This window comes from Paroedura picta, chromosome 5 (assembly GCF_049243985.1).
Source record: "Paroedura picta isolate Pp20150507F chromosome 5, Ppicta_v3.0, whole genome shotgun sequence".
Taxonomy (NCBI): Eukaryota; Metazoa; Chordata; class Lepidosauria; order Squamata; family Gekkonidae; genus Paroedura; species Paroedura picta.
The window spans coordinates 45,208,565-45,227,859 of NC_135373.1; the positions used below are offsets into that span (position 1 = coordinate 45,208,565).

Consider the following 19,295-nt stretch of genomic DNA (forward strand, 5'->3'; position numbering starts at 1 on the left):
AGTTAGAAGCGACTGTACGCGGGCTTAAGTGTGACTTCAGAAAGGCTGTGATTGAGCAGGGACAGGGGCAAGGACTGTCGGAGACTACCTCGTGCTCATGCACGATAATCAGGCCACGCAAGGTGACTCCTGGGCATCCCACAGTAAAGACAATGGGTCTCTGCAGGACTGTGCAGGCTGACCAAAGAGCTCCAGAGGACTGCAGCCAGCCAGCCAGCCAGCCTATGCACCTCATTCGGCTTTGCAGAGTATCTGGATTACAGCCAAGACCTTGGTCAACTCGGGAGTTGGCAGCAGGACGACCCGCCGGGAGATGCACTGCCGCTCAGGACCCCAGCCCTCTTACCTTGTATCTGGCTCTGCGCTTGCGCTCCAAAGTGACCAGGTGTGCCCAAGGCTCCTCGTGGGTTGGGGGTGGTGGGGGTGACTCGCATGGAGTGTCGCAGCCTCTCCAAGTCCCCAAAGCGATCGGGAAAGGATTTGGTTTGCTCTTCAAGCTTCTGTCTGTGCCCTGCAAAGGTAAGTAGGGTCAAGACTTTTTTTCTCCCAGTGCAGTGTCCGTGGGGTTATTATACCAATGAATTTAAAGAGATGCCGAGTGCAATGCCACAACCAGGAGCCCTTTCCATTGAGATTGTGGGTCGGGCCTCAAGATATTCCTGAGTAAATGTGTCTATTTACTATGATCAGTTCCTGCCTAATAATTTCTTGAAGGTAATGAAGCTGATGATTTTTAGTAGACAGGTGCATTTGTTCCTCCCCCCATCCCCCCCCCCGGCTGTGCTACAATCTCCAGCTCAACAGTTTGGCAGGGTTGGGTTGCCTCCATTAAGTGTCCACAGGCTCACTAAGGTCTACTCCAACTAGGAGCTGCACTCCTGGATCTCTGGCTAAGAAGAGGTTTGTCCCAATACCTGAGACCCGATTTTTTAATACATCCCAGGTCTCCAAGATCAGGGTTTCCCAACTACAGGACTTGGGTACTGTGCCATACCGCAAATGGTACCATGGTGGTGGTGGGGAGGGGGGTCAAAATGGCAGCTGGGGAGATCCTCCTATCCTTTGTCTACCATTTCTGGCTCCAAGCAAAATGGCAAGAGGTTTTTTTTTTTTTTAATGTTTAAAATTTCTACTCTTATTTGGGCAGGTTGACATGCCCCCTCCCAAAGTAGCCAATAATGGGCCAGGAGGGGGTGGGAAGGGGAGGGTCCCCACCGTTTAAATGTTTGCTGGCCAAGGCTTCTCTCGTTTATGGGGGGCGTGGCAGGGCAGTGTGGCAACTGACATCACTTCCTGGCATCCTTGAAGTCTGAAAAATATTTCAGCGGTGCAGGCCACAGTAGAAAGGTTGGGAAAGGGTACCCCGGAAATTGAACTTGGTCCTCTTAACATGTCATCCACATTCTATTCCACTGAACCAAAGACTCTCTCACTGCCTAGATAAAAGCCATACTGAGAGACAGGATAACCAACTAACTCCCCCCTTCCTGAACATCACCACACTGGAACAGTCGCCCAACATTTTGGGTGCAATTCTGTTTAGATACCTGAAGCAGTTTACAGATCCCCCCCCCTCCCCAGCTTCTTTTTTGGCATGCAAATGAGCACCACAATGGGCATGTTTGAGACTGTGTTTAGATATTTAGTTAGCGACTTCAGGGATTTGCATTCTGCCCTGCTGCTTAATTCAGGTCTTTATGCTGATTCACGACGATTAAAAACAATTCACAGCAATTAAAAACAACACGTGGAATAAAAATAACTACCCGCATGTATAAACTCAGCAAAATCCATGCAGAAATGGGAGAGGCAATGAAACAAGTAAGTATTGCCAAAGGCTCTGGTAATTAAAACCAAAATGTTTTTAGCTGGCGCCTTGTTGTTAATGATGCACAGCTCTGTGCATAAGTTAGAAAGCACCTAACAGTGTACACGGATAGAGTGGAGCAGCAGGATGTTGCTTGCTGGCCGTGCCACCTGCAGAGAGCTCAGGAAGCCTACAAATGGATGCACACAGTATTTCCACACAGGACCCTGTTTTTTGCAGCATTCCTGACCACCCGTGTGCTTTGTGGATGAGCTGTTGTTGAAAACGATTGTGTGCACATTGCCTCTGTGTGCTTACCATGGTGTGTGCATAAATATCAGCATAGAGCAGCCTTTCTCAACTTTTGTACCACTGGGAAACCCCTGAAACATTCTTCAGGCTCCAAGAAACCCCAGAAGTGGAGCGATCGTGCAGAATATGGTAGGGAAGCAGAGCTGTGTCCACACCCATCCGGGGCCTCTCCCCTTCCCACCCCCTCCAGGCCCATTAATGGCCATTTGGGGAGGGTCCGGGTTAACATGACCGTATGTGGCCATATCACCTGATAAATGTTTAGCCAATTTTTACAAATATAACAACTTCCACCCATTTGGGAAACCCATCTAGGGCCATCAAGAAATGCCAAGGTTTCATGGAACCCTGGCTGAGAAATCCCTTGGGGGCTGTTGGATGAGGCTGGAGAGGGTATTCTCCAAGCCAGATGCCACCACGGAAAAGGCTCTGTCCACTGCAGTCACACACCTTTGCAAGAAGAATTGTACACATTTGTGTTGGATGAGACATTAGCTGAACAAAGCCCCTATAGTTCATGGGCCTACCTTTTAGTCAGCTTCAGAATGACATTATTGCCTTTAATGCTTTCTATTCCACATAATCAGATTTCCAAACAATAAAGTTATTTTTAACTTAATTATTGTCCCTATACAGTGAAACCCTGCTCTTTTTTTGACTCTGCATATTGAATGTTATATTATTCATGTAAATCTGGCAGAAAGACATTTGCAGGAGAGGATGAGGGGATGGGAACGGCTGCCCCACAATATCTCCCAGTCCATCCCCTCCCCGCACCTTAGTTTGGCCTTCTCCTTGTCTCCGATCTTAGTGGCAGGAAAAAAACAGTAAAAATAAAGCTGGGGGTCAGGGGAGTATTCAGAGGTTAAGCATGCATCCCCACCCACCACTTCTCCATTCCAAAAAGCCATCTCTGCCCCACCCTCTGCATCAGGACTATGAGGAAAACACTGCATGTGAGACTCATCGTTCCTCCTGCAGTCAAGGCGAAGAAAAAAGGATTCAAGTCATGAGGAGGGTAGTATACACTTTAATGTTCTGTCTCTTAGTAGTGAGGCCTGTATAGAACACACTCGGTATACCTGACGGCACGTGCTCCGAAGTCTGAGAAGACTCAACTGCTAGAGGCTACTGACTTTTTGAAAGATCCTGAGAGCACCAAATGGCTGTGTGGGGAACAGGGGGACCCCGAAAATGTGCTTGCCCCATAGCTGGGCGTGAATCATGAGGAGCCCTGATGGTCAAGCAGCTCGCCTTACATGAAGGGATGAGTGACAAGCAGAGATTCACTGTTTTTTTGGGGCTCAACCGTTTAAGCTGTGGAAGGCCTGCTCTCCTCTACCTCCAACCCCAATTCAAGTGCAGCCATGCCTGTGCAAACCTCTGGCCACAAGGGCATCATAGGGCTGGGGCGTGATTGGGATGCCACCAAGAAAGCCCCAAACAGTATGATTCCCTCTCTCTCCCCCCCTCCAATCCTTGTTTAAGTTCATCTAAACTAATAGTCCTTATCAAAGCAAAATCTGTATATTTTATTTTTATATATGATTTTATTGTGATGTAATCCACCCTGAAAGTTGGACCATAAGGAAGGCTGAGCGTCAAAGAATTGAGGCTTTTGAACTCTGGTGCTGGAGAAGACTCTTGCGAGTCCCTTGGACTGCAAGGTGAACAAACCGGTCAGTCCTAGAGGAGATCAGCCCTGACTGCTCCTTAGAAGGCCAGATCCTGAAGATGAAACTCAAATACTTTGGCCACCTCATGAGAAGGAAGGACTCCCTAGAGAAGAGCCTAATGCTGGGAGCCATCAAGGGCAAAAGAAGAAGGGGACGACAGAGAATGAGGTGGCTGGATGGAGTCACTGAAGCAGTCGGTGCAAACTTAAATGGACTCCGGGGAATGGTAGAGGACAGGAAGGCCTGGAGGATCATTGTCCATGGGGTCGCGATGGGTCGGACACGACTTTGCAACTAACAACAACAACAATCTGCCCTGAGTGTCAAGAGACTGGGTGCAAAACAAGTATAACTATAAACAAACAGACAAATAAAATTTTGCTGCCAAAGCCCAGGTAATTCCGGGGTAGGGGGAAGGAAAGGTGAATCGGCCTACAGCCAGCCAGTCGAACCAGCTCTCCGTTCTTCAAAACCCAGAGTTTGATATTGGAAAGGGCGGGACTTTTGGTTCAATGGGAGGAAACTACTTTGGCTCGTTATTTGAATGTATATGCACATGCAGCAAGAGATAAAGGTTTATAGGAAGGTGTTAACATAATTCCTTGATATGCATGTATCAACAACAGCCCCGCACCGCCTCTGCACAAATGGGGACGTGCATTGTAACTGGGATAATCGTATCATGTAACACTCCTCCTCACCCGCAAGAATAACAAATAAATTAGCGATGGGAAGGGCCAATATCGAAATGAAACTGCACCATGGCATGTGCTGATGGGTGGGGATATCGGAGGGAGCAAATAAGACTCAGCATTGGCTGGACCTTCTTCAGCTTGGACTGTTTTCAGCAGAATGCTCCAGATCTTAAACAGAAGTAGACAGGGATGGACGGGCTGTTAAGTGCTCTAGGGATAGCCCTGGCAGGCCAATGGTCCTCCTGGTCATAGGCAGCTGTCACTTCATGCAAGGTGACAAGAGGTTTGTCTTTCTATGGCTACCCTCAGCAGTCACCCCTGTCTGTCAGTCACCACTGTCCGTCCCCCCCCTCACTCCATGGGGAGTCATGGGGGAGGGCGTGTGGCAAGAAGGGGACAGAAGGAATCTGAGCTTGCAGCCCTGGTGTCACTGATCCCAGGTTTGTTTGTTTTTTAATTAGTTGTTTAGGAAATTTTTATCCTTCCACCCACAGAATCCTGCTGAAGGCAGCTTACAAGTTAAGACAATACCCCAAGATAATTTTTTTTAATCATAAATTATCAACATAAAAACAAAACAAACCACAAAAACCAAACCAGGGGCGTAAAAATAGATTAACGTAAGGAGCGAGCACCCTAAACAAATCCATAAACCAGACCTCAGACCGGAAGATCATAAAACATCTAAAAAGAGAGCCCTATCGTTAAAAGCCCGGTTTCTCAGAAGCCCCAGAAAACAGAAGCAGGAAGGAGCTGCTGGGGCAGAGGTCTGCCAGCTTTTCAATCGACCTCACCATTATGCCTAGAATTGCCAGCTCTGGGCTGCGAAATAACTGGAGATTTGGGGGGGGGGGGAGCATGGAAAAGGCAGGGTTTGACATGGGGAGGGACCTCAGTGGATGAAGCTCACCGTCCAAAGCAGCCGTTTGCTCCAGTGGAACCGCTCTGTCACCTTGGCCAATGAAAACCGATGCCCCAAATCTGTGACTAGTCTTGGAAGGCAGAAAGAACATGGATAATCAGACCACCCTCAGCCCTTTCCAAGTAGCAGGTGCTATTTCTCTTGGTAAAAAAGGTAAAGGTACCTCCTGTGCAAGCACCGGGCCATGTCTGACCCTTGGGGTGACGCCCTCCAGCGTTTTCATGGCAGACTCAATACGGGGTGGTTTACCAGTGCCTTCCCCAGTCATAGACTTGCTAAAGAACTTTCCAGTGCCTTAGCTAGTGAGATTTTGGCTGATCCTGCTCTTGCTCGCTTTTTTGAGCCATCCCAGCCCCTGCTTCCTGCACATAACTCCTAATTGCTTACTGAGAGCAGCTGCTGAAAAGCTGCCATAAAGCACACTGCTGGAAAATGCGGTCGCATGCAACAGAGGGACAAGGGACTTCATTTTGGAATACTTCAGATTCGTACAATCTACTCCAAGGATTTGGTAAAATCCCTGTCCCTATTTGTTCCATTTGCCTGACACTGAAAGGAAGCAGATTAAACTTTTCCAGGAACGAAGATTATGCCGTGGTGGAGGCGCCAGCCAGCTTCAATGGTGCCAAGCTGCTAGAAAGCTGACAGGCCTGTCACCAGCTGCGAGGCAGGCCAGTAGGTGGTACCGTAAGTGCGAAGTGATAACACCTGCTCGGAAATAACCTTAATCCGGGGCATTATCTGTTTTCAACTGCTTGCCATTGTGGGAGGTGATGACGAAGGGCACGGAGCAGCCCACGGTCTGAAGGATAGAAAAGCAGCCCGTGATTCATGCCAGCACTGAAGGCTGGTAGGCTGAGCCCTGTGGCTACGGTTGCCAGCCTGGGGCCAGGGCCTGGAGATCTCCTGGGATTCCAGCTGAGCTTTGGATGGCGGAAATAAGTTCCCCTGGAGAAATGGCTGTTTTGGAGGCCGGACTTGGAGATGCCAGAGTCCTGCTTGTTTCAAGGTTTAATCTACAAATGCTGCAGATACTATGGACAGCCAAAGTTACCAACAAGACAGTTTTAGAGAGGAGCAAACCAACTATGTCATTGGAAGGGAAGATGTTATGGCTAAAGCTCACTTACTTTGGACACATCATATGATCAAAATTGCTAGAAAAATCATTAATGCTCGGCACGGTCAGTGGCAAAAGGAAACGTGGTCGCCAAAGGATCCACTGGCTCAACACGATCAAAGCTGATACAGGGATGACCATGAACCAACTAAAAGAAGCAGTCAGAGACAGGGGCACATGGAGAAGACTTTCCTATAGAATCGCCGAGGATCGGACACGGCTGAACGGATGACATCATCATCATCATCATCATCATCATCATCATCATCATGATAAATCGTATTTTATTGTATATGGTTTATGATTATGTTGAAAGTCGCCCCAGGCCAGCATGCTGGAGGGTATGAGTCAAATAAATAAATAAACCCCTGCTTTGGCATTGCTCCCCCTGCTTTGGGAATCTTAGAAAGCAGGGGGAAATCCTGCCCAAATCAGCCGCTTTGTGGTGAACTTTGCCCCCCCAAACCTCCCCACCCCCAGCATTCACCAGGGCCAGGAAGAACATCCTGATGTCACCTAGAAGTTATGTCAGCATGCTGGGGCCATCAAGCGGAGACACTCTGCCTTTTGGGCAAAACTCTTATTATCTGATGCAAATTTGCATTTTGATCCAGGACTGGATAGAAGTAGAGCTGCCAAGCGACATTTCTGCATCACCTGGAAGTGACATAGGGACATCTGGGGCAATGCTCTGAGTTTGTGGCAAAACTCAATGGCAGAATTAGCAGAATTAGTTTTGCCAAAAAACCCAGAGTGCCTCCCCCCCAATGTCACCAATCCACCTACATCACTTCCAGGTGTTGCAAGAATGTCACTTCTTTCCTCCCCTAACTATGGGGGGGGGGAGAGATTTTCTGGTTTCTTAAACCCCTGGGAGACAAAGCCCCAACCCAGCGGGTCTCCAGGCCCCAACTGGGGACTGTCAACCCTCGACAGACGTTCTTGTGGCTGGCAACTCTGGCCTCCCTTTAGCCTTACCAGCCTCTCTGGTTTTTATCATGGAGACGAGGAAGATTCCTAGAGTGTGGCATGATGGGCTGACCTCACTGCCAGCTTTTCCATCCAGAAATGACACTGTCTATTGAGCACTGAAGGGGAATGGGGAGTGCTGGTTGGGGGTACCAGAATTGGGCAACTGGCAGCCCTATCTCCCATTGACCTGTGCACCTGGAACATTTTATCTAGGCTGCCCTGTACTAAGGATGCTAACGGGAGGCCACTATCCAGCCTTATGGCCTGTCAGCACTTCAGGTGCTGGTGGGGGGGGGGGGATAAGCAGGGGAGCATGTGCTGGTGTGAGCTGTCATGCTTACATCACTTCTAGTAAAAACTGAAAGAGATATGGGGACACCTTTTTCAAGAACTATGGGGAAACCATAGTGTTTTCTTGGTAAACCCCAGAGTGTCTGAAAAGATCACTTCCAGTTTTTACCAGAAGCAACATAAACATGCTGGTGCAAAGTTACTATACAGCCTCCTCCCCCAACCCCTCCGGGGGCTGCTGGCAGCAACCTGGCAACCCCGCTGTACATGCTTTGAAGACAATCCAAACCAAGGTAGGATGTGGGGAATGGTAATAAGCATACAACTGCTGTTGTGCATGCACAGAGACTGACCCGGATGCTGGTTTGGGGAGACAGAACAGAAATCACAGCACTGGAAGGCCAGTGGTTCCTAGCCTTTTAGGCATAAAAAAGGTAAAGGTAAAGGTATCCCCTGTGCAAGCACCGAGTCATGTCTGACCCTTGGGGTGACGCCCTCTAGCATTTTCATGGCAGACTCAATACGGGGTGGTTTGCCAGTGCCTTCCCCAGTCATTACCGTTTACCCCCCAGCAAGCTGGGTACTCATTTTACCGACCTCGGGAGGATGGAACGCTGAGTCCACCTTGAGCCAGCTGATGGGATTGAACTCCCAGCCTCATGGGCAGAGCTTTCAGACGGCTGCCTTACCACTCTGCGCCACAAGAGGCTTTTAGGCATGGTGTCCCCTAAATCCAAATTTACTTTGTACGGTGACACAACCAGGGCTGGCCCAGGGTTTTCCGGTGCCTGATGCAAACTATGGCCATGGCACCCATCTATTCCAGCACTCTGGTTTCACAGCGCCGAACAAATATTGTGCCAAGGGTGCCACTACCCCCTATCATGACCCCCCAGGGGAAGTGGAAGTTTATCCGTTCCCCCTCTGCCAGCAGGGTCAGAACTGGAGTTGGAGGATTGAGGCAACACATGACAATGGCAGATGGCGGTGAAAAGGCGAGAGGTGGAGCTGCTGAGGAAGCAGCACCAAGACTGAGCCGTGACACGCACACACTCCTCCTTCTGCCCTGACCCCCTCTGGTTCTACCATGGGGCCCTGAACCCCTCCAACCATTCCACCTTTCAGCTAAGCGTCTAGTTGAGTGAGAGGAGAACGTTAAGAGTTGTGGGGCAAGAAGGAGCAATTGGGCTGCAAAGGATTTCTGTAAGGGAGGGCTGGCCTGGGACCCACTTTTGGAGGCTTTGTGACCCGCTGTTGGGTTCTGGCCTACAGGTTGGGAAACCCTGTTATAGGCTTTCTAGTCTAACCCCGTTTGGATCCAAAGTATTCTTTCAATGGAACAGAAATATATTTGGGGCAAGGTCGAGCGTAAAAGCTGGTGGGATCCAACCCAGTAACATGCTTATTAGAGGGTGTCTTCTTATGCTGCCATCAAGATCTTTAAAAAACAAAACACCTGGACTGAGGTTTTAGTAAAGTACAAATTTATTTAAATGCACCCAACCAGTGACTAATCAACTAAAAATCTTTACTTGGGTGACACACAATGGGGATTGAAAGCCAACTTTAATTTTATTTCATTTTTAATCACTGCCAATCACTCGTCAGCACATAAAGCGCCCTCAATTTCCTGGCAGTCGATGCCACTGCTAAACGTGCCTTAACACCACACTGCAATTTTGTTGCTCACTTACTTGGGAGTAAGCCCCATTGCATGTATTAGGAGATACGCTGGCATAAGATTGCACTGCACGGAGGGTTTCCCTTTAGCTTGACTTTCTGCACCATATAAGTTCTGGCCCTTTCGCTAGTGAAAAAGGATGTTCGACCTCTTTCCCCTCTTCTCTCTAGCAGAACCATTATGTGGAACCTCAGTACACAGGAATGCCAGGAATGCCCAAGGTATATACTGATGGAGCCACACCACAGTGCTGTGAGGAAGAAATCAAACCAGAAGCCTTTATTAGGCATTTATTATTACAAGTTATATAACTGGATCAGACAACTTCAAGAAATAGTGCAAATAAACAATCATAACTCTTAAAGGAAGGGGGGAGGAAATTATCTAGAGTTATTGACATTCATTCCCCAGAACCTCTTGGAAGAGAAATAGATCTGTAACTGCCCCTGTAAGCCCAAATGAATCCACCCATGGACGATGCTGTCTACTGCATCTCTGCCTAATTCACTGTCCCTACCAGGATAAGTGACTTGGCCACGCCACAGCATCATGCTTGATTCAGCAACACCCCATGAAACATCATCGTGACCGGCCTGCAGAGGAGGCTGATGGCTGTGCCTCTGCATGAGTCACTGCTGTGGGTTTGCTTCCTCTAACACATCCTGAATAATAAAAGAGAGCCAGTTTGGTGTAGTGGTTAGGAGTGCGGACTTCTAATCTGGCATGCCGGGTTTGATTCTGCGCTCCCCCACATGCAGCCAGCTGGGTGACCTTGGGCTTGCCACGGCACTGATAAAATTGTTCTGATCGGGCAGAGATATCAGGGCTCTCTCAGCCTCACCCACCCCACAGGGTGTCTGTTGTGGGGAGAGGAATGGGAAGGCGACTGTAAGCCGCTTTGAGCCTCCTTCGGGTAGGGAAAAGCGGCATATAAGAACCAACTCTTCTTCTTCTTCTTCTTCTTCAACTCAGATAGCAAAGTTGGGGGTGGGGTGAATAGGAGCCTTACCTAAAGGACTGGTCCCTCTTAAGCTACCCTTTCAGGTATGAGAGTGCATGATTTTCATCCAGGAATAAAAAGGGGTGCTTCAGGCCCTAATTGTTTGAGAAACACATCCACCTTAATCTATCTTGCTCCAGGTGCTAAGCCACATGCGCATTCTCCCTTGTATTATTAACCTGATGCACTTTGATTGCAATGCGGTAAGAGCTGGGAGCAGAATGCCTCAGCAATGCTCCTGGCTAGCCTTGCAGGAGCACATTGGATCTGACTCGACTCTTCACGGGTGCTGCTGGGGGTATGGAGTTCTCGGGCGCATCCCTTTCCCAGCAGGCTGGGAAGCTGAGACACTTGGCCCTTACAGCCCTGAAACATAAGCTGGTCCATGAGGGGTGTTCACCTCGATTCTCCCGCGCTCCCCGCCCTATTGCTTTGCCTCCGTTTCTCAGTTCCCACAGCCTCAATGTCCTGATTTGTTCTAACATTATGGTTGTTATTTCTGGGACTCCGTGTTGCTGTCCAAGGTCTGCAGGAAGCGTCCATCCCACCGCGGTTTAGGAATGACCACCCACAAGTGACTGAGATACCATTTGCGTGATGCCATCACATTTTGGATTTGGCAACAGTACACAATCAGGACTGCAGGAAGCATGGCACATTGAGCAGGCAACTTTTTTCTGGCCCCTGATCCTGTGCCTGACTGGCAGCTAACAAGGAGCAAAAAGCTTCCCCTCTCAGCAGACTGGGAGTTCCCACTCAAAGCACCAGAGCAAGTCAGACCAACTCACCCCATGTCAGTCAGCAAGCGTTACCTTCAGAGCAACAGGTAAGACATTCCTGCACTCACTGGGGGTTGCCATGCATTTTCCTGTCCCTGAAATTGGGGGGGGGGGGATACTGGCATAGGAACATAGCCTGAAAACAAGGTGGCAATATTTAACCCACCACCTGGGACATGGACACTGAGCTTCTTCCTACGATTACAGACCATTTCTGCTGATCAGACGAGAGACATGACTGGGCAAGATGAACTAATGGTTAGGTAAACGCACACTGTTCCTTCCGTACAGTGTGCTAACAGACCTGGACTTCATTCTTTTCAAAGTGGTGTTAGGAAAGAGCTGACTGAGGATGGGAAAGACCTGGAAACAGGAAGATCACAACACAGCATGGAAACTTCCTGTAAACAAGCAGTGTAATTTGGAAGTCAAGGCCCATTCACACAGGAAAATCCAGCTGCAAAAGCACGTTGAAAATGCACTATCCAAGATGTGTGGAATGGGCAAGACTGTAAGCCGCTTTGAGCCTCCTTCGGGTAGGGAAAAGTGGCATATAAGAACCAACTCTTTTTCTTCTTCTACTACTACTACTACTACTGCCCCCAACAACAGAAGGGAAAACTGGGGATCATCAAAAAACGCAATGATATTCACTAGACTTTACGAAGGACATGAGAACTGGATGCAGGGATGCCATTTTGGGTGGCAGTCCTGAGCCTTCCACATGACTTGCTTTCCAAGCGCTAAAGACACAATATGAGGTCACGATCAATGAAGCCTCTTTTGGACGAGAAATGCAATCGCAATGCAAATGCCATTCCCCCACCCCAAACACACACATACTATGGATTTATGCAAAAGCCCCCTCAACAGTGCGTGACAACTGAACAAAAACAGCCTTCCATGCACTCAGTCAGCTCTGAGAGGAAGTTAACAATCATGAGGAAGATGGACCACTGGGCCCTTTTTGTAAACTGACGGGGTGGCCACGCGTTCGCAAAGATGTGACTTTGGCAGCCCCCATCTCAGAAAGGGCATCATATACTCAAATAAGCTAGATCTAAACTGGGAGTGCTGTAGAGAGAACAGGCCGAGAGACGTTCCTTGTCCTGTCCCCTAATTACTAATGTCTGGTGGGACTGATCAGTAGTCGAACACACAAAAAGGGACTTACTACTTTGGCCAACGTGTGGTCAGACAAAAGGGCCATTGAGCCAGTGTTGTCGGGAGCCTGTGAAACTGTGGCATCCCCACCCCAGCACACAGCTCCGTTTACAAAATTTAGCCGCTGCTGCCTGCTTGGAGAAAAGGGGGGGAAGGGAATAGCAGGACTCTTTGACATAAGATGCTAAGAGATGCAGCAAATGCCGGATGCCAGGGAATATGTGGGGCTAATGCAGAATTCTACTTCTTGACGCAAACATCTGCGCAGAGAAAAATGTATGGTGGGCCCAGGTAACCTGGATTTATTATACATTGTTCAGACTTTGGTTCTTGGTCTGGGTGAGCCATAACCGAACGCAAAGGCCATGGGCCCTGAATGTTCCTGCTTGCAGCAAAGTATCTTCCATTCTGGAGTTCCTGGAGTGGGCTGGCAGTTTGCCCTTGAACAGCAGAGTTTATGGATGGGGAGAATAATGAATGAATCCATGCACCATTTAACTTAATTGTTTGACCCTCATGTAATCAAATTTCTTCGAGGTAATTGAAACATGTTTCTCCTCTTTTTTTTTTTGAAAGAGGGGGGTAAAAACCCTAACACAGTATTAAGAAAGCCCTAAAGAGCTGCTCTTTGTTACTAGTAATTACCGAGGAGTCAGAAATTTGGCCAGACTTGATAATTGTTGTTTCTGGAGGGATGGAAAAAATTCCCAAGCTAGCAAGGAAGCAGCCAGACTTTGCATTTTATTAAAACTGCAGATTTTGTGAAATGTTCCTGGAGCTGGAGCTGTTAAGGCTTGAAAATAATAATATTAAAACTGGTCAACAGACTGATTTGGTGTAGCCTGCTGCTACTGGGAACAATACGGAAAGCATCTTCACACATATTTTCAGGGCTGTGGATATGTCATAATTTCCCCCAAGCGTGTAAAAAGAAAATTACCCAACTTTCTGAGAATCTCAGTTCTCCTACTTCCTAAAAAAGAAGCTTCTAAGTTACTGTTTATCAACATGGACACAAAAAAAATATGAGTTATGCTAAAAAGGGGGATTTCTCTGAATTAGCTTCCTATGATAAGCAACATGTTATAAGAGAAGTTTTATGCAACCCATCCTTTCTCTAATACTTGAACCCACATCTGCCTTGGGACAGTCACATAAGTTTAGTCAAGTTTACTTCACTGGGTTGTTGTAAAGACAGAATGAAAGACAGGAGAATGATGGAAACTGTTTTGAGTCCCCATTAAGGGGGCAAACAGGAGTACAACAATTATAAATCTAATTTCACGTAGGGTTCACCAAAAAAGGACAAGTGCTCTTGCTTCATCAAGTATTGTGGAATCTTTTGGCAGGGGGAAGAACAGCTCATTCAGTATTCTTTCTTCTGTTAAAATACTGAAAGAACAGTAATCAGGTCCCTAGTATCTATTTGCACATATTGTAGAAAAGCAATAGGCAGAACGAGGTTAGCAGCAGGTTAGAAATCCCCCCAAAATAAAAATGAATGAATGAATGAATGAATGAATGAATGAATGAATGAATGAATGAATGAATGAATGAATGAATGATCAAAACACAATTTCAAAGTCCAGATAGAAACTAAAGCACACTCACAGGTTTAAATCTAAAGGGAAATACAAAGGCGGAATTCTAGAGCACAGGCCTGAATCAGAGACAATGGCCTCAACCAATCTGCACAGTCAAAATCTATCAGACACCTTGCTTGCTACTTTTATACATGAGTCCAAACATGTTACTTCAGTCCTGCTCCTGCAAACACTCATCCTCATTGCTGCTATGGAGTTGTGCTGCCGATCTGGCCCTGCGCCTTCTGTCTTGCAGCTCCTTCCTGTTCTTCCTGAGGAGCTGAGGAGCCATTGTATTGTTGCCTGGCTGTGGATCCATGTCCAGCTCCTCAGAGACTGCTTCCTCCAGCACTGTCTCTGTTTGGGTCAGGTCTGCTGGTTGGTTCTTTCTCCAAGGAATTGTCTGCATTGCTGGGCTCTGTTGGATCTGGCCAGCCACTATTTATACCTCCCTAACTGTAAAAGAAGCAAGAGCAGCTTTCCTCACTTCTTTTCAGCCAAGCTATTCCTGCCAAAAATGCCACCTTCATATACTCTGTGCCTCTCAGTGTTTCTGTATAATGTCATATATGTATTTACACACACATACGGCTTCCTGTATGGGGTATTCTTCTTACCTCTGACAAAGTGATCTGTCGTTCACAAAATCTTCATGTCACAATAAAAAAGTCAGTAAGAAACAGTTCACAGTGTACACTCAGACCTGTCCCTTTACCTAACATAAAAGTGGGGGCAAAATGGATTATGTAGTGGTGCTAGAGGAGAAACTGTGGGATCTCCCAAACTGTTTTTTACTGACATTTTTAACAAGATTACATAGTTTTGCCAGCACATAACATGAAGTTTAATACTTACTTTGGTAAAGTTATATTTTACAAAAGGATTACCAATACAATAATAAAAACAACACTGACGACCCTCAGAGTTTTAAAAATAAAATTAAATCTAATTGGGGGAGGGGAGTTCTCATTTCTGTCCCACAGGTATGGCTATTAAAACAGTTAACATTCCATTAATACACAGGTTAAAGGTAAAGGTATCCCCTGTGCAAGCACCGAGTCATGTCTGACCCTTGGGGTGACGCCCTCTAGCGTTTTCTTGGCAGACTCAATACGGGGTGGTTTGCCAGTGCCTTCCCCAGTCATGACCGTTTTACTCCCAAGCAAGCTGGGTACTCATTTTACCGACCTCGGAAGGATGGAAGGCTGAGTCAACCTTGAGCTGGCTGCTGGGATTGAACGCCCAGCCTTATGGGCAGACAGCTTCAGACGGCATTTCTGCTGCATTACCACTCTGCGCCACATGAGGCTCTTGGGAATACACAGGTTAAGGGGGAGCATAATTTCACTACTTTGCTAGATCATGGGAAAACACTAACTCTCGCCCTTTCATAAAATTAACATAGGTTTTCTGCTGTACTTACAACCAGGGTAGGAATGGTAAGTGGTGGAGACCAAGACTGGATATTGGGGCGGGGGGGATGAAGTCATATCATGAAAGGAAGAGAGAAAAATGAAGGAGGAGGAAACTGTGGGAAAGAGGTACATAAATGAAGGAAAAGAAACCGGAAAGTTGTTCCATTTTGCTACAGTACGCTAATAGTTCTTGCCTGGCAGGCTAAACTATGCAGCTGAGTGGAAGGAATGGAAAAGGGAAATGGCAGACTGCTAAAAACAGCCACCTTATTAACAGGCTGCAGCCTGGCAGCTTCTGCAGCAACCGTCAGCTGTGCTTGAGGGTCCGGCATGGCCCTAACGCTGCTATGGTCGATGGGGTTAGCAGCATCTCATAAAAGGCAAGTGTTTGCCTCAGTTTGTAGCAAAGTTTGCAAAAAGGCTGGATCACCAGCTGGTAAACTAAGCTACTGCTGTTTATTCTGTCTTTTCTCTGCCCCCAGTGGTTGCAGTGCAGAACTGCATTATTAATTAAAAGTAAAATAAATTGAGATCCATTCTCTGGATGCAGCATGACTCGGCTATCCAGGCCCTCAAGCTGACTAGGGCCCGCTGAATTTTCTCTCTCTCTCTCTTCCCCCTCCTCCAACCTCTAGGCAGTGCCTCCCCTTCTCTCCGCACCGTAGCACTGGCCTCCTACGTGCTGCCTCGGGCTTTGGTGATTGCCAAGGCGGCTGAGTCGAGCCGAAGCCACATCCTTAGTGTGAAGAGCCATCAAGTAGCAGCTGACTTATGGCGATCCCAGCCAGGGGCTTTCAAGGCAAGTGAGAAGCAGGGGTGGTGTCCTGTCACCTTCCTCTGCAGAGCCTCCTTCCCAAGGGCTGACCTTGCTTCGTTTATGAAATCTGACCAGATCGGGTGTACCTCCCAGTGGATGCGCCAGTGATGTTATGTATTTATTTCTTCAACAGCTGATACCCTGGTTTTCTCCCAGAGCACCTTATTTATTTTTACAAAGATCTACCCTCCTGCCTTTCCACAATGCCCGAGGCTGCTAACAAAACAGAAATGCACACCACTAAAAAGAAACGTACTTAAAACAACGTGAATTAAAGTACCACACTGTTCTCCCCCTCCTCCGTTTTAGCCTCACAACCACAACCGCTGAGAGCGGCAGGTCAGACTGGCCCGAGGTCACCCAGCCAGACGCAGGTGGGCTATTCCGGCCGCTCCAAGTGACCTTGCCCACATCCAGCATCAGGCAGCAAACTGCTCGCGACGTCATCTATTTTAAAGCACGAGTTCAGGAATCACATAAAGTGGATTAACCAACCTATTTAGCGCTAGCTACCGAAGAGCAACCAGCAGGCATCCAGCAGAGGGAAGGCATGGAGGTTCAAATGCACTAAAGGGGCCTGCTTCACCCTGCCCTCACACCCGCCTCACACTCCCTTGTTCCCGGGGATGGGGAATCCTTTTTTAAAATGGCTAATTTACTGGAGCAACAAATAGGCAGACTTGCATGCAGCCGATGACAGAAATAAAACATTTTTTTTCAGAGTTGGACCACAAAGCGTGCCTCTCAAAAGTTTTCTCCCCCCACTCCCCCGAAATGGGGAACTATATTAATTTTAAAATGTATCGAAGGACTCGTGATCCCATAAGGGGTAGAATTCAGAAAGCACTATGCATCTATGATTCTATGTACAGGCATTGCAATGAAGAAGTATCAATTTTAAAAAATTAGCGGGCATTGTAGGACCTTTAAAATGTGGAGAAAGGGGATTGGTTGCCTGGATTGATTGACAGGCAGAAGCTCGGCACGTATAAGGCACGTTGCTCTCTTCCGCCAGGCCCAGCAGCAGATATGGAGGGTGAGACACACAAGAAGGCGGCAGACAAAGGCTGAGATGCACAATATAATTTAGCACTTTGCCATTCAACTGGTGTGATGCGGTTTTTATTTATTTGTGGAAATGCCCAGATGAATTATGGTCTTCAAATCTCAGCCAGATATTTTCACAACCACCCTATGCTGGCTCTCCTTTTCCCATTGTCTAGTCCCAAGCAGTCCCTTGAGTGGCTTGGGGGAAAAGCTGGCCTGAAAGGGCGAGGGTTGCTAAGCAAGTGAAGACAAAAGTGGGCAACCCAGCAGCAAGCCCAAAATCCTCCTGGTTCAAAGCTTGCTTCAGGATTAGCTTACTACTTGATCCTGGCTAGCCTCTTATTCCCCCCCCCCAAAAAAAATCAGCTATTGTTGGCTGAGGATAGCCTCATCTCCTCCTTTCCTTCCTTTTGTGGCTGGCACACCAATATTTTCTTAAGTAGAGGCTCCTGCCCCCCACTTTTGGCACCTGATCACCAAAATCTGCCTAACCATGGTACTCCAGGGAGCTGAAGGTCACTTGTGACTAGGGCTGTTCAAAGAGCCACAAGGTCAGCTCGTGTCCTGTCTTTCCACAGGCAAACATAATTTCTTGATGGTCAACTAGTTTGGGCTGTTCCATCTGGTTGTTTCCACATGTACTTTCCTGACAATGCCATCAACTTTTTATGCATGCCCGTTTTCACACAGCCCAGTTCTATTCCTTAACCTCCTGCTGGACCACTGCTCTGTTCAGCTGGTAGTTCCTTAAACAGATGGTGGCATCATCCATAAATTGCATGTATCGGTCACAACCAAATATTGCATTCAGGGCTTGTCTAAGCAGTCCTTCCTTAGTAAAGTGAATGGCTACAGATCAGTTTGGATTGGTGGTATCTTTGCACATCTACAGGGTTTTTTTTTGGGGGGGGAACTCAACGCAAACGCATTTGCAGGTATTTGAGTCATCAGTTCCAGACCAAACAGGCACAGCAACCAGTTCATGCCTGAATCATCACAGTCAAACATGGCTAAGTGTGATGGAACCTTTAAGATCAACCAAGTTTTATTTAAGGGGTGAACTTTCTGCTGCTTCAGACCAACATGGCTACCCACCTGAATCTAAGGTGGGTAGTCAATTCTCCATGAATCTGTCTAGCCCCCTTTTAAAGCCATCCATGCTCATGGCCATCACGACATCCCCTGGCAGTGGATCCCACCAATTAATTACTTGTTGAGCAGAGCACTATTTCCTTTTTGCCTGTCCTGAATCTCTTGTCCATCAGTTTTACCGAGTGCCTCCAACGGTCAGCATTATGGGAGACTAGAATGGGATATTCACAGTGAGGGGCGGTATATAAGCAGAATGAATGAATGAATGAATGAATGAATGAATGAATGAATACAATATTCACTGCAGAAGGTGTTATGCAAAGGCGTGATGACATCTCCTCCCTGCCTCCCTTCCAGGTTCCTGACTGGGATTTTGGAGCAGCCAGGGATTACTGGGTGGCCTCCTGGCCTGCTTCCAGTTTGAGCTGCCAAGAGTCCCAGGTTTGATATCATGCACAAATGAGCTGCTGATAAGAGAAATGATTTTCTCATTATGGTAATGAGCTTCAGATGAGAACCTGAACAGAATGGATGGAGTGAGGAGGGGAGGCTGCCATTTAAACTGAGACCATTTCCGCATTAAGAGACATACCTTCCTTTAGCCTCGCTTTGGATTTCCTTTGGAAGCTGCAAGTCGACTCTTAACGTTTCTGCATTTAGGCTTTCCTTCCCTTATTTCCACGGCTGAAATTGACAACATGCTTTCTGCACTGTCTGATGGAGGCAGCCTCCCATCATGCTTTGCTCCTTTCCCCTTTTAAAAAAGAAATGTTTTTGGCAAAATAGTGCCTGCTAGCACCTTGGTTTTCATTGTGCTCCTTAATCCCACCGTTCTGCCCCTTTGATCACCTCCCCCCCCCAAAAAAGTGTCCTAAATATACTTTAAAAAAACAACAACAACCCTGTGTTATAACATTATAAC

The 19,295-nt window shown here is 47.4% G+C and overlaps 1 protein-coding gene across 2 annotated transcripts in view; it reads right to left on the reverse strand.

Annotated features, from left to right (window-relative positions):
* Window positions 1–19,295, reverse strand: part of RUNX3 (RUNX family transcription factor 3) — a 135,060-nt gene that overhangs the window by 16,543 nt on the left and 99,222 nt on the right. For both annotated transcript variants that reach the window (XM_077337642.1, XM_077337643.1), the window contains one exon: window positions 347–511. In XM_077337642.1, the coding sequence (XP_077193757.1) occupies window positions 347–511 (165 nt within the window). The remainder of the gene's footprint in view (window positions 1–346; window positions 512–19,295) is intronic.